Genomic DNA, 22,350 nt, shown 5'->3' with positions numbered 1-22,350 from the left:
TGAGACATGCAGGTGAGGGCGAGAGCCGGCTGGAATGTTTGGACCATTTTATTGAATGCTCTTTTTTGTCTTGATTTTAGCTACACCAAGGGAGATTTAGACTTTACTTACGTTACCTCCAGAATTATTGGTAAGCATCTCCCTTTTATGTTAACTCTTCTTTGGTTCAACTTTCAACTGCTGCCCCCTGCAGCTGCTGTCCTGTCTGACCGCTGTCTCTGTGTGGCCTCTCCTAGTGATGTCCTTCCCACTGGACAGTGTCGACATAGGATTCCGGAATCAGGTCGACGACATTCGGAGCTTTCTGGATTCCAGACATCTTGACCACTACACAGTGTACAATCTGTCACCCAAATCTTACCGAACTGCCAAGTTTCACAGCCGGGTAAGGAGCTGATTCCTGGGTAGCCCTGGGACCGCGTGGTGGAAGGTCTAACAGCTTTTCCCCACCTACGGAAGATCCTCTGAGCTTTTCCCTGAGGCTTGTGAAGCTAAGAAAACCTTAAACTCTGGACACTTCTATGCACAGAGTATTTATTAGGCTGTTAGGGGATATTCTGAAGGTTTTCCTGGGTGAGGACATTTATAGGAAAATGTGTCTGAAACACCAAGGAGTTGGGGTCTCAGGGCTGTTGTTGGCTGGCAGCTCCTGGGCACAGATTCCTGAGGCTCAAGCTCGATGAGACGCTACCTAGGGCAGCTGGCTAACCTAATACCCTGGCACAGGCATGCCTCCAACCTTCTCCTTCTGTCACTGGAGCATCCAGACGGGGCAGGGCTGAGGAGACTGGTACAGGAACACTGGTATTAAGGGAAATATACTTCTGACGTTCAGTATCTGGGCCTCTGTCCTCGGTGGGGGCCTGAGCAGTGCACACTGCAGCTTTGGTGACACCGTCCCTCCTATCTGATATCAACCCTGATATTTGCAGCCACTCAATTCTTGGCTTTTTCTAAATTCAGGCTTTTTTTTTTCTCTTAAGAGTATTTTTAGATATTTTTAATGTAGTCTTTAGATATAATTGACTTGCAGCTCTATCTGGGCCTGTCAGTAAACAGGACTTTCTACCCTGTTTGAAGGTGGCCCCTTTGAAGGTGAAACTTGGTTTCACTTGTGCAGAACGGTGCCAGTGGCAGTGAGTGAGCTGTATCTGGGTTCAGCTTTGACACTGGGGCATCTGCTCTGAAGTCCATTCCTGTTGGTGATCGCTGAGCCACAGTGTGGAGATCTGCAGGACACACGGGAAGGTGGCCTGTGTGCTCGGAGCCCCTTCCTGCCCACACTCCACGTGCTATGGGAGATGAGGTTAGAGGCTGCCTGTTTAGCCTGTTCTCAGAGCAGCCTCAGATTTTCATGTGGGTGGGAATCATCTGCCGGGCTTGTGATTCAGCAGGACGGGGAAGGAGGGGACCCCACTTCTCCTTCACCTTTCTGGGGGCTGCTGCTACTGCTGTGGGCACTACTTTTTCAGAGGTGCTGGTAAACCGTCCTGAGGCGGCTTGATCTAAATTGCCACTCTGTAATGGAAACTTTAAATGCAGCTCCTTAAAATCCACTGTAATAAACTGATCTTCTGACTCTTATTCCATCTATTACCTAGTTCAGAGCAAGTGAATTAACATCAAACAAGAATGTGGATTTTTTTTTTTTGCTAACTCAATGCAAATCTTTTGAATTGATTTCTCTTGTTTGAAGACTGAGGCAGTGCCATGATTTGCATGACTGAAGGACTCAGAAATATCCTGTACAATGTTGTATGGAAGTTTTATTTGATCTTGAAAGATCTGTGGTACTCTGAAACATTTTTCCTCTGAAAGTAAAGATATAATATCATTGTAGAAGCATTCATACATATGATAATGTTTCTTTGTAAAGTGTTTATAAAAAACAATTTCTATAAAGATATTTTAAAGTTATTGGTGTAACTGAAGGTTTTGTGATTGGACTTAATGCTTTATCAAAGGAATCAGGAATTGCATGTGGAACGTTCACCCAGGCTGCTCTCAAGTCTCCTTGAAGAGCAGAAATGTGTTTATTTTATTTGATTCCTAGGACAGAGCCCAGCATGGCTAACCACGTTTCTTAAAAGCATAAATATACCAAGAATTGTTGAACACTATTGATGTAAAATAAATGTTTGGCTTGTGTTCTCAAGGTACTTAAGCCTGGTTGGGGAGGGTACCCCCTGCATTTTAGGGGTGAATACAAATTATTATCAACACCTGCTGAGGGGAGCAGTAAAGGGAATAGTTGAGAGTCAAAGCCAGCGTGAGGCTGGCTGGAAGTGAAAGGCAGGGGTCGTTTCTCATCTGCAGATGGTAGAATGTGACCTGTGAGGCTCCTCGGGACTGTCCTCTGCCTGCTGCTCTGGCTTCATCTGCTCCTGTCTTCATTGCCCAAGACCCCAGCTGCCACCAGGGATGCACCCCCACATCCTGCCCCCTGACCCTCCCACCCTGACCCCTGCCCCTACCCCTACCCCCACCCCTGACCCTCCCATCCCACCCCTGACCTCCCACCCTACCTCTGACCCCCACCCCTGAGCCCCCTCCACCCCGACCTCTGACCCTCACCCCTACCTTGCCTTCACATGCCATCTCCTATCTCAGCTTCTCCCTAGAAAGCCCCACACCCTCTGGCCCCTTCTCTGTTAGCCAGACATTGCTGAGGAGAGGATTTCCACCTACACAGGCTTTTCCATTTCCTTCCCCTGAAACAAAATATTGCACTTCACCCCTGGCCCTTCCCAGGTCACCCCAGAATTTGGCAGAATGGACCTGAGTCCTCTGACACATCCCCCTCAACCCCCTTCCTTTCCAGAAGGGCCCACAGCTGTATGTCTCATGTCAGCCTGGTCTGATGTGGCCTCAGCTCTTTGTGACCCTGAGGCCTTTCTCTCTGGGACGCTCACACTGTGAGTCCTTCTGCAGTCACTGGTGCAGGATTAGAAGCAGTACCACCTTCCAGTCCAGGAGGACAGCAAGCACTCCTTCCTTCTCCATTTAGCGGTGTGCTGGGCCTGCACTCAGCCTGACTTTGATAGATGTGGAGGGCAGAGTCTTCCACCAGTGCTGGTGTTGGTGAGGACCAGACGTGGGACTTGTTTACTTACAGATGAGCGAGCGTCTGGCTCTGTCTGCAGTGTGCATTTCTGGACTGGAAATCTGAGCTCTGTCACTTTATGTTTTATGTCATTGTTGGCTTATTTGGGGATGTTGGTGGGTAGTGGTGGCAGAGACAGGCTGTGTCCAGGAAGATTTACTTTGCTGAGAGTCATTCTGGGTTTTGATTAGCATTTGTGTTTAGAAGCCACTCTGGGTGACACGTTCCCCAGAGTTTGCAGAGGAGGCTAAGATGGGCTGTGTGTGGTCTCAGCACAGCAGAGATGTCGCCTCACCACAGTGAGGTCCACAAGAGCTGCGGGGGTGTTAGCCTCAGGTTTCCGGCTTTTCACAGCCAGAGTCCCCCATGAGGAAGTAACAGTATGGTGCTGACATTGATGTCCTGGTCACCAGGTACAGTGTCTGAGTCATGCTTTCTTAGCCTGCATTTAGGGCTGTGTGATGAGATCCGGGGGGGTTTGGGGAGTTTAGCCCTCTGCTTCCTCTCCTGTCACAGATGCCTATGGTTAAAACACACATAACACGAGCATCATTTTAACCGCTTGTAAGTGTGCAATTCAGTGACAATCATACTCATGGAGCTGTGTGACCATCACACTGTCCACACCCAGACCTTCTCATTGTCCCCCCCCCACACCCTCTCTGAGTGTGCGTGGCATGTGTGGTATGTGTGGCATGTGTGTGGTGTGTACATGACGTGTGTATAGAGTGTGGTATGTGTGGCATGTGTGTGGTGTGTACATGATGTGTGTGTAGAGTGTGGTATGTGTGGCATGTGCATGGCATGTGTGTGGTTGTGTGTGGCCTGTGTGTGACATGTGCATGGTGTGTTTAGAGTGTGGTGTGTGGGCCTGGCATGGGTGTGGTGGGTGCATGGCATGTATGGGGTGTGGGCCTGGTGTGTCTGTGGCATGTCTGTGGCGTGTCTGTGGCATGTGTGTGCTGTGTATGCAGCATGTTCCTGGAACCCTGGAGAGCTGTGAAAACAGCCTGCTCTGATAAATTCTTCTTTAGGTTTATTTATTTTTTTTTGGTTTTGTTTATGCTTTCATGTTTTCCCCTTTTAGACAGAGCACATGCTTTTTAAAAAATTCTAATTATATGTTTGCTTAATGGTGTATAATTATCAAGTAAATGTATAATTATGGAGTCCTTTAAATTAATATTATTTACGTGATTGATTTAATGATTCTGGAGCTATTATCCTATTGTGATAAGAATAATTTAGCCAACTTTTAGCTGAGAGTCATTACAGATATTGACATTTAGGGTGTGTGTGGATAATACACACACAGTTTTTAAAATCTTGAAAAATATTGCCAGGGGAAACAAATTTCCTATGCTTTTACTCTGCTGGAATCTGAAACACCAACAAAATTGACACACCTGTTCCTTCCTCAAGATATTGTGCATGTAGACAGATCTCCTCATGAAAAGAGGTTGCCCAGTGCGGTTTGTAGCTTTATTCTTTTGCTCTTTCGTTAGCTCAGCAGATGCTCGTAAGCACCTGCCACTGGGCAATAGAGTGAATCAGTTATGATCTGTCTTCTCATAAACTCGCTGTCTGGACAGAGGGACAGATCTAACAGTGGATTTAGTGCAGCTCACTGAGAAGGTGGCACTCACTGTGGTTATGTGGTGCTCCTGGGTTCTTACACCACTTCTGTGAGGCCCATTTATACTTTATACATGAGAGAATGAGGTTTGGAGCAGAAGCCTAAAAGTTTATTGGAATTTGGGATGTGGCCCTGACCATGTTGCTTTACTGATAAAAGTTGTAATAGATAAAAATGGACGTGGCCAAGAGTGCAAAGATGACCAAGTATTTTTGTCTTTGGATATCAGAGAAATGGTCAGAGACAAGAGCACTTGACCAGGGTTTTGAAGGATGAATAGAAGTTTACCAAGGGAAGAAAAAAACAATGCAGACAGTACTCAGCTTCTACAAACGTACATTTTGTGATTCCTCGAACAGCAAATTTTATCTTCCATGTCATTTTATATATTTAGTCAACGTATCATTTCCATTTCATTGAGAGCACATCAATAAGAAATATGTCTGGGGATAAAGATTAGGCCAGAAATATCTCTGAATCGAGTTGGATAAAAGGGGAAGGCATCCTAGACAGATGCCCAGGGCAGATGCCCAGGACAGATGCCCAGGATGGATGCCCAGGGCTGGGTCACCTATGTTGTTGAGTAGCTACGCCAAACACATAAGACTGTTTAATGATCCAGACCTGTCACAGTCCCCAAGATCTGTCAAAATGGGTAACCTGGAGGTCCCCTGGTGCCCTGTCCCCACAATCTTCTACATGACTGTTGCATGAATCAGGGCCAAGCGGTATTCCTAGGACATGGCTGGTGCCCCACGGTGTGTTAAGTGAACGTGTGTGTAAAGGAATGGCAATGCTGAAGGTTGCCCTGTGAACTGTGTCCCTTCCTTGAAAGTGGAACAAGCAAGACCCACGCCTGAGTCTGCCTTTGCGTCACACAGCGTGACTTCCTGTGTCATCGTGAGAGCTGGGATAAAATAAGGGATAGTGCAAGGTTTGTAATCCTATAATTAAGGATGTATTAAGGAGATCAAAGTATTTTATGCTTAGTAGAAATTAAATTACATATAACCTCATAGAATAGAAAGAATCCAAGTATGTAGTTGAAATGGTCTAATTTAAAGTCTATTTCAAAACCTGTTTTCATACCTTCACTGAAACAGAATTCTTTACTTAAAAAAATTGTTGTGTTAAACACTTCTTCTTTTTACAGTGGACTCTGCTCCCAACTCTCCCTGGCTGTACTGAAAGGATATGTCGCTTTCAGAAGAAATCGTCCACTGTGGTGCCTGCTTGTGAAGGGACGTGGCTGGGAGGATTCATTTCCTTTTGCTGTGTTCCCGCAGGTCTCAGAGTGCAGCTGGCCCATCAGACAGGCCCCGAGTCTGCACAACCTCTTTGCCGTGTGTCGGAATATGTATAACTGGCTGCTTCAGAATCCCAAAAATGTCTGTGTCGTCCACTGCTTGGTGAGTAGCCTTTTTTGTTGACGGCCACGTGTGGGTGCCCTGTGCAGAATGGGGCAGGTCGTGTTTGGGCTCAGCAGGACTCGCTGAGCCCACACTCCACCGGTGTTCACTGTTCTGGGCTGAGAGCTTGAGCACAGTGAGAGGGACAGATGTGCATACATCCCACGCAGGGTGGGGACTCCAGAACGTGGCGTCATAAAAGGCACAGGAGTCGGAGTGGTGGCTGCACAGGGACAATTCCACGAGTTCCGCGTGAACAAAACTGAAGTAAATATATTGGCGTGTTTGTTTTTTGAATTAAAAGAAAAAGACAATGATGCCCTTATAAGAGGTCATATATCTATTCTGAGCAGTTAGTGGTGGGACTGGCCGCTGACCCCTGCGAGTCCCTCCCAGCCCTCCTCACATCGTGGTGTGTGTGTGCGTTTTCCTTTTTGCTATAATATTACTTAATGATTCCACCAGCCTTTTCTTGAGAACTAGTTGGTAAAAACAGGGAAGAAGTTGAAGTACATTTTTATTTCTTTCCACGTTATACCCCCAAACTCTTAGCAATAAAGGAAAACCACTTGGTATTTATAGGAATTTATTGTTAAGACAAGCAGCTTTCTTTTCTGAGTCACAACAGATTGTGTAGCAGAGCAGAGCACTTCAGGGACTCAGCAGCCTTGAGCACCTCGGTGGTTTTCTCTTCATTCAAAAATGTTTTAAATGTTCAGGGAGCCTATCCTATGCCTGATGGCCATGTAAGGAAGACAGCCTGATAGAGACCTATAATGACCTAGTCACAAGGAATAAAAATCTAGCAAAGAAGAGGAAATAAAGAAGCAAATGGAGGATTATGGTTCCACAAAGCACAAGCTCCATAGGCTCACGAGGACCAGCATAGCGGACGTGTACGCCACGCCTTTGGGAAGCGGGATGGAAGCTGGGGGCAGGGGCTCTTATCAGTGTATCTTAATATACTACTAGGTTACGAAAAATAAAAAGCATGTACTAGTCTGAGACACTGTCTCACTCTGTTGCCCTCAGTAGAGTGTTGTGGCATCACAGCTCACAGCAACCTCAAACTCCTGGGCTCAAGTGATCCTCCTGCCTCACCCTCCCAAGTTGCTGAAACTATAGGTGCCCACCACAATGCCTGGCTAGATTTTTTTTTTTTGCAGTTTTTGTCCGGGGCTGGGTTTGAACCCACCACCTCCGACATATGGAGCTGGTGCCCTACTCCTTTGAGCCACAGGCACTGCCCTTTTTTTTTTCTTTCTATTTTTGGTAGAGACAGGCATTTCGCTCTTGCTTAGGCTGGTCTCAAACTCCTGAGCTCAAGCAATCCACCCGCCTTGGCCTCCCAGAGTACTGGGATTACAGGTATGAGCCACCCTACCCAACCCCAAAATGAAACTTTAAAAAAGATCTGCATGACAGAGAAAAGGAGAGGACACATATTTAAGAGGCACGGATCTGTTAAAAGCAAGTGAGGAAGCCTAAATTCAAAAAAGAATTAAGATTAAGAAAAATATCTTTTAAAGAAAATGATGTTTGGACTATGGATGACAACAAAGTCTCGAGGAAGATAGTATAATTTTTCCTCCTTATTCTGTTTCCTTTATCAGAAGGAATAGTGTCAAGCCAGAGAGGGTGTAAACAGGATAATTTAGACAGAATGAGATGGCATGGCACCCCCATGGCCTTAAAATTAATTCATTCTCTAGACGTAACTTGGGTGACAGGTGCCTCCAGCACTGGAAGGAGCCTTTATGGATTTGCTGTTTACTCTGAAAAAATGGGAAGAAGAGGAGCTGAGCAAATGAAGGGAGGAGAAACCCGAGCTGGACGGGGTTGGTCCTGGGAAGTCGTAGGCTGCTGAGGCTCATGGTAATTCAAGGCAAAACTCTAGCAAATTTTTGCACAAATTATTTTAAACTCTTAGGAAAAAACAGAGTCCCTACTGGTTCACTGTGAATGTACACATCAAACCAGCAGAACATTTCCCAACAGGCCTGACGGGTGGTGGAGACAGACTGCGGGAGTCCTGGAAGGTATTTCTCAGTGGCTTGTGGTCAGGATGGAGAAATTTGAGCTGGGTTATTCATACACTTGGTTGAGTTATGGCTGCCTGTCTGCTTCTAAAGATAGGCGATTAATGGATCAGCCTGCTGGGGGAAGGTTTAACTTAGTTGCCCTTTAATCAACAACTTTGACGAAGATGTGGCATCAAGCTTGTCAGCGCTCTTGGGCGCATATGGATTTAAAGAGTTCTTGTAGGCTGTCATTTAATAAAAACTAACAGTGTGAAATTAAATGCAAGATAAACATAAAGTCCTGAATTCTGATTCTAAAAGATTAAACATATTTGTCTCTTAGCTTAATAGATCCTCTGGGGGGAAAAAAAAATCTCAGGGTTTTGGTGGGTAGAGACATGAGTAAGAGGTTACGGAGTGATCTGGCTGCGTGCATGCTAGTTTGGGCCGGGGTTATATTAACAAAAGCACCGTCCAGACTAAGGGAATGGGATTTCCTCTCTAGTCTGGTCAGAATGCATCACTGTCCACATCTTGGCACACGCGCAAGGTGGATGTTTTAAAACTGAGTCAGTTTAGAAGAAGTGCGCTAAGTGTTATCTGTTAAAACGGGCCATCAAATGAGGAAGAACCGAGGGGACTGAGTTTGTTTTAAATGGAAAATAGAAGTGTTGATACAAAGGAGGGTCTTTCATGTATGTGAAGGGTTGGCACCAGGAGGCAGGAATAGGTTCATTTTTTATTCTCGTATAAGGAAGAATGAGGGCTATTAAGGGAAGTGATGGAGGAGCAGGATTCAACTCTGCTGTTCAGTGCAGGGAAGAGGCTCAGACAGCACCTCGAGCACCAGTGATCTCCGCGTCACTGGGAGTGTCCTGGAAGAGCAGGATCACTCTGTTAGGAGTGCTCTTGGACGCTGTCTGTTCTTAATCTGCTTTAACAAAACGCCGTAGCATGGGCAGCTTAAACAGCAGAGATTCTTTTTTTTATTTTAATTAAATCATAACTGTATACATCAATGCATTTATGGGGTACAATGTGCTGATTTTATATACAATTTGGAATGCTTACATCAAACTGGTTAGCATAGCCTTCACCTCCCTTAATTATTGTGTTAAGACATTTATACTCTACTCATAATAGTTCTGACATGTACCCTTGCAGTATACACCATCATTCCTCCCTGTTCTGAAGGCTAGAAGTCCAGATTGAGGCATTTGTAGATGTGGTGCCTCGGGAGGGCTGCGTCCTGGTTGCCTTGTCTGGTCCTTACATAGCCCACAAGCAGAAGAAGGTGAGAGCTCTCCAGGCCCTTCTACAAGAGGCCTACCTGCGTTCATGAGAGCTCCACTCATGACCTACTCATCTCCCCCAATACCTGCCTCCTGATACCCTCACACTGAGGTTAGGGTTCCAACATATGAATATTGGGGACATAAACATTTAGTTCATAACAGATTTATCCCTACACTGAATAAGGCTGAATCAGGTGAAACTTTCTCTCTTTTTTTTTTTTTTTTGAGAAAGGGTCTCACTTTGTTGCTCAGGCTGGAGTGCAACCTTGAACTCCTAGACTCAAGTAATTCTCCTGTTTCAGCCTCCTGAGTAGTTAGGATGATGTTCACACACCACCACACCTGGCTAATCTTTAAGTTTTTATAGAGACTGGGTCTTGTTGCCTGGGCTGGTTTTGAACTCCTGGTCTGAAGCCATCCTTCTGGCTCTGCCTCCCAACGTGCTGTGGGTACAGGTGTGAGCCACTGCACCTGGCACAACTCCTTTATTTGATATGACTCTAGGAACCTGCTTTGGGAAAAACACAGAACATATCCTCACCTGTGAGGTCTTTACTTCCGGTCCTAACCCGGGAAATCTCAGCTATTGTTTTTGGTGCTGCAAGTTCAAAGTTACTTTGAAGATTACGTAATTTTTATGCATATATGCAAATCAAATTTACTGGGCTTCATAGGTTCACACAGTCAGTTTTATCCTAATAATAAGTCTTTGCTTGTTGCTTTGTGATTTATGTAGCTGGAACAGATTCTGGGTTCACAAGAATCCACAGTCTTGAGGTGAAAGGCACCCTCCTAGTTAGAGGGTCTCTCCTCTTTCCCTGATTGCGCTTAGAGCCATTGTCAGTGGAGAACGCCAGTTTGATCACGCTCAGGATGGGTTTCTGCACTTTCTTCGACAGGACGGACGGGCTGCATCGTCAATTCTGGTTGGTGCTATGTTCATTTTCTGTAATCTCTACTCCACTCCTGGCCCAGCGATTCGATTGCTGTATGCAAAGCGACCAGGAATTGGACTCTCGCCTTCCCACAGGAGGTAAAGTGATCAGAGCAGACACTGGTTTCTGTCGTGCACTGCTAGAAATCTGCCTTGGAGATGATTTCATGATTTTCTTTTAACTTGTCTGGCATTATCCTGAACTATGGGGGGAAAATTGAACTGACTAGGACCTGGGGTTTTTATACAGTTTCATGAGCCCCCGTATGAGAACCTGTGGTTTTGAAATTATAAGGAAACTTTGAAGAAGACTTAGTTCTACCTCCCTCACTTCACAGGTGAGGAAACTGAGACGTGGACAGGGCGTGATTTGCCCCCAAATTCCCCGTGACATAGCCGGGACATCATCCTTAACCCTCACCACTAAGACTAGTCCCTTTCTGTTCCCCTGGACAGGGCTTTATTGAAACACAGACAGAAGACGATTACACGTGCCAGGCATGTCTGCCCTGTAGGAGGCGTAATTAATAAGAAGAAATGAAAGCATGTAGAAAGAATGAATGAAGAGTTTTAAAATCCACTCTTCTTACTCATAGGAAAAAGGAAACAGATTCTGAAAGATAATCTGAGAAGTGGCCTTAATAAAGAAAATCTTTTTAGATAATTTTTAAATTTGCTTTCCTTTAGTCACAATTTCTTCCTTTTCTTTTTTTTTCTTTTACAAAAGTTTATTTTTTAAAAAAGCTAAAGAAAGACAAAAAAAAAAAGAAGCATGTGGGAAGGCTAGGAAAGGCAATGTTTGAGGCTGGATGCTGCACTGGGTATTCCCCGCGCCGGAATCTGTTGCTGCACCCTGCACTCTGCACTCTGGGGCCCATGGGCAGTCCCACTCACCTTCACACGTCGGGATCTGACTCAGTAGGCTTTAATCATTTGTTGGATAAATGCTAAGTGTCAAAAGCTGCTGCTGAATGGCAACAGCCAGGCCAGGGAGCAGAACCCTGAGGTGGAGGGCGGTTGGTTCTGGAGCTGGGCTTCCCTGGTCCACGTCTGCTCTGCATCTCACTGTGTGAGCTCTGGCAAGCTGCTTCCTTCTCTTGTCCTCAGTCTCTTGGCCAGGAACACAGGGTAGTACCTGACCTCAAAGGTTGTCAGGCTGAGAGAAGGAACGTCCAGAGTGGAGAGCAGTGCGTCCCTCACTGCTGCTGTGTTGATACTGGCAGCCAATTATTTTCCCCTAGAACTCATAATAAGACAAATATGGATGACTCTGAAGGGCAATCACTCATGGGTTAGGTGATATTTAAAATAAATTAGAAAGAGAATTAAAATAAAGACAATCATTTTAGAGACAGAATCCTTGACCCAGAAGGTACAGATTTTCTCTCCTGATGAAGCAGGAAGTCTTTAAAACATGAGAAGGGATGAAATGGAACTGGTTTACTCTAACTGTCTGGAAATGCTCAGTGGTGCAGCATTAACTTTTCTCTTACTGATTTCTTTAGAAAAAGGAAACTTACTCTATCACAAACTTTTAGAGAACTGACTTACCTAGTCCCACCCCTTCTGTCAGACACAGCTTGTGTGCACAGGATAAACTTATTTTTTTTCACTGAAATGTGTGGTAATATCAATTTAGATGAGATTAGGGTTCTATGATGGGACCAAAAAGCATAACAGAATCTTAATATTATCTTAGGAGGTAACTGTAACCAGTGACAGAGAAATGGCACCATACATTTTTATTACCCTTTTTACTGGAGAAATTTATGTTTAAACCACTGAAGGAATTTGAGGTATAAAGCAACAAGGGCCTGTGTCACTCTTGGTGGAAATCTTTCTTCTGGTCTTTAACTGCTTGTGGTGGGTAAAGGTGAGACCGCTCTGGTATCGTGACACTGAGTGAAAAATGCCCTTCCTGAATTTTATTCAAACTGCACCATGGTACAGTGTTCAAAATAGGACCTCCCGTTTTCAGTTTTCCTACACATTTTCAAATTAAGCATAATTGCCTTTGAAGGAAGGCTTGATTCCCAAACTTCATATGCAATTATGGGGGAGAATCCATATATATATATATATATATGCAGTTTTTGGCTGGGGCTGCGTTCGAAGGCTCCACCTCCAGTATATGGGGCTGGTGCCCTACTCCTTGAGCAACAGGCGCTGCCAAATATCTATTTTTTTTTTAACACAAAAGACTTGATTCTTTAAACTCCAGTCTTCTACCACATGACTTCCCAAGGACACCAACCTAAGGGTCCACCAGCCCTTCAGAATCTCGTTGGGTTTGTTTCATTGTGTTGCTCAGGCTGGTCCTGAATTCCAGGCTCAGCAATCTCCCCTCCTCAGATTCCCAGTAGGTAGGATCCTTGGGATACTGCCACACTGAGCCTGGATCATGTGGGTACTGTCACACTCAGCCTGGGATCATGTGGGTACTGTCACACTCAGCCTGGATCATGGGGGTACTGCCACACTCAGCCTGGATCATGGGGTACTGCCACACTCAGCCTGGGATCATGTGGGTACTGTCACACTCAGCCTGGATCATGTGGGTACTGCCACACTCAGCCTGGGATCATATGGGTACTGTCACACTCAGCCTGGATCATGTGGGTACTGCCACACTCAGCTTGGGATCATGGGGTACTGCCACACTCAGCCTGGATCATGTGGGTACTGCCACATTCAGCCTGGATCATGGGGGTACTGCCACACTCAGCCTGGGATCACGGGGGTACTGCCACACTCAGCCTGGATCATGTGGGTACTGCCACACTCAGCCTGGATCATGGGGTTACTGCCACACTCAGCCTGGGATCATGGGGGTACTGCCACACTCAGCCTGGATTGTGGGGGTACTGCCACACTCAGCCTGGATCATGTGGATACTGCCACACTCAGCCTGGATCATGTGGGTACTACCACACTCAGCCTGGATCATGTGGGTACTGTCACACTCAGCCTGGATCATGTGGGTACTGTCACACTCAGCCTGGATCATGGGGGTACTGTCACATTCAGCCTGGGATCATGGGGGTACTGCCACACTCAGCCTGAATCATATGGGTACTGCCACACTCAGCCTGGGATCATGTCGGTACTGCCACACTCAGCCTGGGATCATGGGGGTACTGCCACACTCAGCCTGGGATCATGTCGGTACTGCCACACTCAGCCTGGGATCATGTCGGTACTGCCACACTCAGCCCTTTTTCTTATCTAAATTATAATATCTCACTTTTTTGAATTAAAAGTGTTTCTGATGAGAAGATTCTAGGATGTATCCAAGGTCAGGTTTTATGTGATAGATTTAGCCTCCTAGATAAAACAGGAATAAATATTCAAATATTGAGCTGGGGTAAAATTCCCATCAGCTTTTTGATTTAATAAATATACCCATTATCAGTTCTCTGGGGAAGTACAGCAACCTCAGTGGATAAAATCTTTCTGAAATTATTGACTGCATTCTCTTTTGCTAGCCAGTATTTGAGAAATTAACAGGGTAAATTTATACTGTAACCTAATGGTTTATATGAACAAACCGTCACTGTCTTTATCGCAAAGATTGCTCTTTCTCTGCGTGCTGTGGCCCCAACCGGCTGGCAACCTTCTGTTCCAGGTACCTGGGCTACATGTGTGACCTGCTCACGGACAAGCCCTACCACCCTCACTTCAAGCCTCTCACTATCAAGTCCATCACTGTCAGCCCAATACCGTTTTTCAACAAACAGAGAAATGGATGTCGCCCTTACTGTGATGTACTGATTGGAGAAACCAAGATCTATACAACCTGTGTGGATTTTGAGCGGATGAAGTAAGTCAGGACATTTTCCTTCACTTCTGGTGCACAGGCACTTCCTGGGTCATTTAGTCTTCTTCCGGCAAGACTGTGGCACTGAGAAATGGCTGATGTATCTGGGGGTGCTGAAAAGTGTATGCTCATGTAAAAGAAGTAAAATCAACCATTCCCCCAAAGTGTATAATCGCAGGGAAGATGAATGTGGCAGCTTGTCTAGGTACACTTGACCACTAATGGAACCTTCAGTGCAACTTCGAAAGGTAAAACAGAGATACTATCACTTAAAATGTGCATACATTTTTTTGGCATCCTCTGATAATCATAGAAAAATACAACTAAATCTCCCACAGCTCCTTTTCAAGTCAATTGGTCATATAGACTGAGGGACATTTGGACTTTGCCACTTTTTGATTGTCAGGAATAATGTTGCATGTAATTATATTTTAATTCATGAAGTATCTGCTAAGTATGAGAGGTAAGACAGTGGTAGGGCTCAAAGGACCTGATCTTTAAAGGTGGAGATGGGTGCATGGTTGGTGATGAGTGAGGTTTCGAGCAAGCAGCTGCGGAGATGGCAGTGTTGTTAGAGAAGGTGCGGAGTCCATGGTAAAGAGCAGTGCCGGGGAGGCGGTGGGTGTGCAGAGAGAGCAGTGCCGGGGAGACGGTGGGTGTGCAGAGAGAGCAGTGCCGGGGAGGCGGTGGGTGTGCAGAGAGAGCAGTGCCAGGGAGGCGGTGGGTGTGCAGAGAGAGCAGTGCCGGGGAGGCGGTGGGTGTGCAGAGAGAGCAGTGCCTGGGAGACGGTGGGTGTGCAGAGAGAGCAGTGCCGGGGAGGCGGTGGATGTGCAGAGAAAGCAGTGTGTGTGACCCAGTGTGGAACTAGTTGGAACAGATTGAGATTGAGGATGGCATCTACGACCCTCAGCATGTTTCTGTTTCTCTACTGATCTTGACTGGATTTGTTTTTATTCCCTTCACCTCTACTTTTACTAATTTTTAAAATTCTTTTTTGGAGGGGGGCATAATCTCACTCTGTCACCCTTGGTAGACAGCTCATCGCAACCTGAAACTCTTAAGCTCAAGTGATTCTCCTTGATCACTACAAGTGCCCCCACAATGCCCAGCTATGTTTAGAGACAAGGTCTCGCTTGGGCTCAGGCTGGTCTTGAACTTGTGAGTTCAGGGAATCCACACGCCATGGCCTCCCAGAGTGCTGAGATCATAGGTGTGAGCCACTGTGCCTGGCCACTTTTACTATTAATTTCAGGTTATGAAAAGGCAAATATACCGGGTGAGGTGCATGTGAGGAGGACAAGGGGTTTGTGAATTGGGCACGGGAAGCTGCACTGCCTGGAAGTCCAGGTGTGACACAGAGCGAACAATGGGTGTGAGACCCACAGTGTCCCACTGCAGGGCTGGACGGGAGCCATGGCCAGTGCTCAGGGGAGGAAGTGGTCTCTGGGTCCAGGCCTGGCCAGTGGGTCCCTCAGCCAGAGCCACAGAGAACTGTGCACACTGTGTGACTCTCTTCAATGCACACTTTGCTCTCTGTTTAAAGAGAATACCGTGTCCAAGATGGAAAGATCTTCGTCCCCTTGAACATCACTGTGCAGGGTGATGTGGTTGTTGCCATGTACCATCTGAGGTCCACCATTGGGAGCCGGCTGCAGGCGAAGGTATGATCTCGGAGGGGTCACAGTATAAACTCGTCTGAGTCTTTAGAAGGAATATTTCTGAATCTTCCCTCCAAATGAGAAAGAGCCGTTACAGATTGCTGTGTTCAACTCCTTTATCTTACATGAGAGGAACCGAGACCCAGGGAGCCCGTGATTTCCCAAAGTCCTTAGCGCGGCCACTGCCAGCAGGTGGCAGCCCCTTGACCTTCAGCAAACCCTGTTCTTCAGAAGCTCCAGCATTTGTCATCCTGTCCTGCTGGGTCAGCGTAAGGGGGCAGAGTTCTACTAAGAATGGGGGATTAAATAATTTCTGTTCAGTATTTTATTGAGATAAAATCCACATAACATAAAAGTCCCCCCTTTAAAGTATATGATGCGTAGTTTTTAGTGTATTCAGAGAGTTTTGCAGTGGTCACCACTATCTATTTTCCAAGCATTTTTGTGAGCCCCATGGGAGCCCAGTACTGGTCAGCAGTCCCTGCCCGCTCCTCCTGCCCCCACCACTGCTTGTCCATTTTCTGTCTCTGTGGATTTGTTAGATTTCACGTAGTAGAATCACGCAATACGCAGTCATCTGTGGCTTCTCTCACTCAGCGGGATGTTTTCGAGGCTCAGCATGGAGTGGCATGTGCCCGTGTGTGACCCGTATGTGGACAAGTCACTTTCCATCACACGGCAGCATCACATAGTATTAATCTCTCCTTCAGTGGGTGAACATTTGGACTATTGCCACTTTTGACTGTTAGAAGTAATGTTGCAAGTGACATTGTGAATATTTTAATTCATCAAATATTTGCTAAGTATGGGCTTTGTGCCTGCCATTGTCTAGGTGTTGGGGGTTGACAGGAATAAGACTTTTTGCTATGAAGAAATTCATTCTCATGAGCAGAATCACACAGGGACAGATATGCATGATACTGTCACAGGGGGGACAAGGGCAGTTTGTTTTAGCCAGCGTGGCCCAGAGGGCTGCAGGGAGGATGTGGCCTTTCCAAGTGGGCTTCAAAGGGCTAGCTCCTTGGGCCGGCAGGGCCTTCCACGCCAAGGAATGTAATGAGCCAAAGTCCAGCACCATGCAAAGCAAGAGACGGTTGTGGATGAGGACATGGCTTGCCCAGGTGGAGGTTGGAAATGGAGCTGAGCCTGTTCTAGGTGGGAGGTTGTTTCATATTCACGGTAAACAAAGATTCAGATGTAGAAACAGCGGAAGGGGCCTGCCTCCCAGACGTGATCTTTTGGTCAGATTCCCTTTGCCCTGCTCAGTGCCGATGTGCTCCCTGTGTGTTTCTAGGTGACCAACACGCAGATATTCCAGCTCCAGTTCCACACCGGCTTCATACCCCCGGACACCACCGTGTTAAAGTTCACCAAGTAAGTGCTGCTTGGGCCGGGGTCTGGCTCCCCCAGTGCAGCGGGACATGAGGAGGCTGTGGTTGTGCTGCGGTGTCCCAGGACCCTGTCCTGCCCACAGGGTGTGCCACAGACTGGCTGGATGCACGAGAATCTGTCAGCTGGGCATGGCTCATCTTCAGAAGCACAAACAGATGACAGACTTGTAATAGAAAGGTCTGAAATCCCCTGTGAGGAGACGAGAGTGGATGGAGAGGAGCCCGGCACACTGTGCATCTGGTGTCCCCTCATGTTTCCAGCAGGGACGACAGCATGGCCAGTGCTGTGGCAGGAGCAGTGACCACCAGAGTGGATGCCCAGCCATGGCACTGAAGCAGAGTCTGGAGAATCCATCTGCTAGATGTGTGCTCTAGGAAGTTAGGGGGTGGCTTGAGCCAGGGAGATAGTGCAGGCTGCTGGGACCAGAATGGGGGGAGAGATGGTCAAGGGCTCAAGATGGTAGCTGTGGTCCTTTTTCACTATTTTGACAACCAATTGGACCATGGCAGTGCAGACCAGCTCACCCATCAGCCCTGCTCGCTTCTTACTTTTTTTCTTTTCTTTTCCTTCCCCCTTCCCTCTTTCTTTCTCTCTGGCTTTCTCTTTTAGGATAGGGTCTCACTCTGTCACTCTTGGTAGAGTGCTGTGTCATCATAGCTCACAGCAACCTCAAACTCTGGGGTTCAAGTGATCCTCCTGCCTCAGCCTCCCAAGTAGCTAAGACTACAGGCACCTGCCACACCACTGGGCTAGTTTTTCTATCTTTAGTAGAGACAGGGTCTTGCTCTTGCTCAGGCTGGTCTTGAACTCCTGAGCTGAAGGGATCTTCCTGCCTCAGCTTGTCAAGGTGCTGGGATCGTAGACGTGGCCCACCAGGCCTGATCAACTCTGCTTTCTAGATGCGGTAGCATCCAGAGTATTTTTTTAATTTCATTTATTTTTATTTATTTTCTCCCCTCACTTTTCAACTTGACTAATTCTTTGAGCAGGGATTAGTCTCCTTTTTCTTCACATGAGGAATCTGAAGCTCAGAAAAGTAAAGTAACTTACCTGGGTATGAGTGAGTCTTCCTGAGCCCGTGTCTCAGCACTGCCCTAAGAGTGAGCCTACTGCACTTTCTGTGCTGAACACCCTGTTGATGTCACTGTTTTTCACTAACCTTGTTATTTTTAAATCCCTCTGTAGGCCGGAGTTAGATGCTTGTGACGTACCAGAAAAATACCCTCAGCTGTTTCAGGTGACGCTGGACGTGGAGCTGCAGCCCCATGACAAAGTCACAGACCTGACCCCGCCCTGGGAGCATCACTGCGCTAAGGACGTCAACCCCAGCGTCCTCTTCTCTTCTCACCAGGAGCACCAGGACACGGTGGCCCTAGGAGGTAGGCTCCATCAGGACGGGCCCCTGCTCCTGCCACGCTGACCGACCTCTGTGTTTCATGGACGCCGCTCGGCCTTTTCTCTTCCAGGACAGGCTCCAATAGACATCCCTCCAGACAACCCCAGGCATTTCGGGCAAGGCGGTTTCTTTGCCTCTCTCTGTTGGCAAGGTACTTACAAGCTTTTCTTCAAGTTACCAGTACCTGGTTTGATGGTTAAATTGCATGGTTCTGCTATAAAAATGGCTAGCCCTGGAAGCAGCCTGGAGCAGGGCACCTCAGTAAGTCAGTGCTCATCTCATACCCTGCCCACTTGTTCCTTTTTCAAATCAGTCTTCTTATGCACTGTGGTCTCGTGGGTGCCCTGATGCTTGTGCAGAAGCCACCGTGTGCTGAGTTCTAGCTGTGCTCTCTGCACTGTGTTTGGGGTCGCGTTTTTCCTGGACTGACAAATAAATGAATTTTCCAGGATTTCCTTTAGGCTCTTGACAATGCAGAGAGATTGACAAAGGAGTCTGTCTCCTGGCCTTAACTGAGTATTCTAAAATATAATATTTGGTGTTTCTTGAGAGAGCAGCAGGACAAGCGAGCATTCTCTGTGCAGAGCACGGGCTTGGCCCGTGTGTCTCTGCCACCTGCCGGAACAACCACAGCAGAATCAGGGCTCTCACTGGATCAGATGTTTTCAGACTTTTTCTCACTGTAACACTTCAGCTGCTACCGTCGGTGCACTGGGTACACCCCAGTCAACACCCATTGGCCATCTTTGCTTTAGCATTGTTGGAGGTTAACTCCGAGGTTCAATGTAGAATTGAGTTGTTGGGACTTTCTGAATGGAATGGGTGGGAGACTGGCTTTGGAGATGGTTTATTTGAAATCTCCTGGCAGGCTTTCCTCTGACATCTGAATTTAACTCCTGTTGACTCCAGAAGTTCCCAGTGTTTGATGAAATGATTGCTCATAAAATGCCTCTGAATTGAAAGGCTTACTGTTGTAATTTTCTTTTGAGAATTGGAATTAGCAGCTTCTCAAACTTGAGAACCCAGTGCTCTCTGTAAGGCAGTAGACTTCTCAGCCCCTCTTGGTCTCCTTTACCTCTTATCTTTCTCACAGTAATGGGTTTTAATAAAACTTCACTCTTACCTTTTCACTGACATTTTAGGGGGTCTGAGATTGGATTTTGTTTTGCTCTGTTGCCCAGGCTGGAGTGCAGTGGTGCAGTCATAGGTCACTGCAGGCTTCAACTCCTGGGCTCAAGCAATCCTCCTGCCTCAGCCTCCCTAGTAGCAGGAACTATAGGTGCCCACCACCATGCCTGGCTAAACTTGTTTTTCTGTAGAGACGATGTCTTACTATGTTGCCCAGGCTGGTCTTGAACTCCCAGCCTTAGGCAATCCTCCTACATCAGCCTCCCACAGTCCCACTCTCAGCCTGAAGTAGGTTTCAGCACAGATGCAGTCTTTTATCTGAATCTCTCAGTGCTGCTGTGTTTAAGAATGCAGAAATTTTTGGATTTTAAAAAGGTGATACAGTACATAAATCCTATCTTAATATCCTCAGTAGTATCTCAGACAACAACCTATAATCAAATATGTTAATATTTCTGCAGTGGACATATAAATAATAATCCCGAGTGAGAGAAATGAAGATTCTAAGCATGTTCACATCTGTTCTGATCAGTTTTATGCCAACTGAGTTTATGCTAAACATAGGAAAGCCTTTCCCAGACATTAAATAACCAATTTTGATGGAAAGGTCTGTGCCAAGGCAGGGCTGGAAATCACTATTTCCTGCAGAGGCCTCCCTCCTGCTGCTGAAGTCACATTCAGGCTGGGTGAGGACGTGGGCGCAGAGTCACACTCTACAGTCACTAGGTGTGGTCATTGCTGCTGCAGACAGGGGACGAAAGGCTGCTCTTTTGGCTGTGGGACACCTGGAGAGTCAAGGGCAGTGAGAGGTCTCAGCAGAGGACTAGCAGACAATAGTTTCCCTAAAACCTAGGATAGAGCCTGAAAAAAAATAGTGAAAGTCAACTTGTAGGCACTACTTACTATTGGTCTGAACAATTTATAATAATCTTATATAATTCTCAGTAGCCCGTGAGTTAGGTACTAGTTATGACCCCATTTTGCTGACAAGGAAACCGAGGCTCAGAGAAGTAAAGTCACTTGCCAGTGTCTGGGAGCCAGTGGAGCTGTGGCCAGTCCAGGCTGCCTGGCTCCTGTCCCCTGCTCTTCACCACCATGCTAGACGGCCTCTCGGATTCTCAGCACCTTGGAAAACACCTCTGGTTTCCCATCTCTCAGGCTGACCCCTTCTCTCTCTTTCTGCAAGAATATTATGCTTCTCATAACAAAGCCTGCAATGCTGTGGTCAGTAACTAACCATGTGGGGGCGCTGGCTTTCCTCAGATCAGAAATCGGAGAAGTCGTTCTGTGAAGAAGACCACGCTGCCCTGGTGAATCAGGAGAGTGAGCAATCAGACGATGAGCTTCTGACCCTTTCCAGTCCTCATGGCAATGCCAATGGTGACAAGCCTCGTGGGGCCAAGAAGCCTAGCAAAAAGCAGCCAGAGCCAGCCGCCCCTCCGCCCCCTGAGGATGTGGACCTGCTGGGCCTGGAAGCCTCTGGAGTGAGTACGAACTTCTCTGCACCGGCGGCTCCTCCCACCAATTCCGAACTACTCAGTGACCTGTTTGGGGGCACAGGTGCAGCTGGCCCTGCCCAGGCTGGACAGTCAGGGCTGGAAGATGTGTTCCATCCCAGCAGACCAGCTTCCACCCAGTCAACACCACGCCGCTCTGCTGCCTCTGCCTCGGCGTCCCCGACCTTACGTGTAGGAGAAGGTAATGGCTTCCATGTTGAATTTTAGCCTTTGGGCTAAACCGGTGGAATTAAACTTTCCTAAAAGCCAGACTTTCCTGGTTTCCCTGAAAGCTTTTGAGAGGTCTATGTCTTCATTAAACAGAGAGTACAAGAGAAAATAGAAATACAGTCCAGAACAGAGATACGGCAGGAAGGGTGAATGAGGCTGGACGATTGAGCTCCACACTCTAGTTATTTTCCTTTTTTTCAGGATGTCAGTGCCTGAGCTGCTTCACTTACTTCTGCTTGGAGACACACATCAGTGAATTATTATCTATAATAGCAGCTGATATTTATGGGGGACTTTGCCAGACATGCAATTGAACACTAAACATGATTTAATTTTTATAAAAACCCAATAAATAAGTGCTATCTCATCCCCACTGTATTTGAGGAAATAGGGGCTTAAGTTAAATTAGCAGCACAAGTGTAGGTGACCAGAAGTTGATGGGGCTTGGGCTCAAAACCAGGTCCCTGGAGTCCAGAGCTTCCCTTGGGTCCCTGAGTGCCTTCCTGGAACTGTAGTCTTCTAAGTGGGCATTGGCTGTGAGGAGAAGCACTTGGCTATTTCAGAGCACATTTCAGTGACTCTCACCATCAGTGCAACTGCCTGGAACAGAGCAGTGGCCTCAGCCGGGGAGCTGGAGCCCTGGGCTCTGTTAGTCTCTCTGCCCATCACCACAGGCTCACCATTTCTGCACTGTCCAGCCACGGTGATGGGACATTTGCAAGACAGTGTAGCTAGGTCAGCAGAAATCCATTACAGCTTCCAAAGAACCCCCTCAAATCAACTATCCCAGGCTGTTGTCACCACTGGCTGAGGACAGCACATTGGGGAGGATAA

At 46.9% G+C, this 22,350-nt stretch overlaps 1 protein-coding gene across 1 annotated transcript in view; it reads left to right on the top strand.

Moving 5' to 3' along the window:
- Window positions 1–22,350, top strand: part of DNAJC6 (DnaJ heat shock protein family (Hsp40) member C6) — a 163,837-nt gene that overhangs the window by 100,534 nt on the left and 40,953 nt on the right. Inside the window, exons 3-12 of the mRNA XM_023509853.1 lie at window positions 81–130; window positions 237–385; window positions 6,026–6,148; window positions 10,364–10,497; window positions 14,024–14,218; window positions 15,759–15,876; window positions 17,168–17,247; window positions 18,451–18,644; window positions 18,732–18,812; window positions 21,053–21,487. Coding sequence (XP_023365621.1) covers window positions 81–130; window positions 237–385; window positions 6,026–6,148; window positions 10,364–10,497; window positions 14,024–14,218; window positions 15,759–15,876; window positions 17,168–17,247; window positions 18,451–18,644; window positions 18,732–18,812; window positions 21,053–21,487 — 1,559 coding nt within the window. The remainder of the gene's footprint in view (window positions 1–80; window positions 131–236; window positions 386–6,025; window positions 6,149–10,363; window positions 10,498–14,023; window positions 14,219–15,758; window positions 15,877–17,167; window positions 17,248–18,450; window positions 18,645–18,731; window positions 18,813–21,052; window positions 21,488–22,350) is intronic.

Source organism: Otolemur garnettii, unplaced genomic scaffold (assembly GCF_000181295.1).
Source record: "Otolemur garnettii isolate 467f Iridium unplaced genomic scaffold, OtoGar3 scaffold00010, whole genome shotgun sequence".
Classification (NCBI taxonomy): Eukaryota; Metazoa; Chordata; class Mammalia; order Primates; family Galagidae; genus Otolemur; species Otolemur garnettii.
This window is presented reverse-complemented; position numbering and strand designations above follow the sequence as displayed.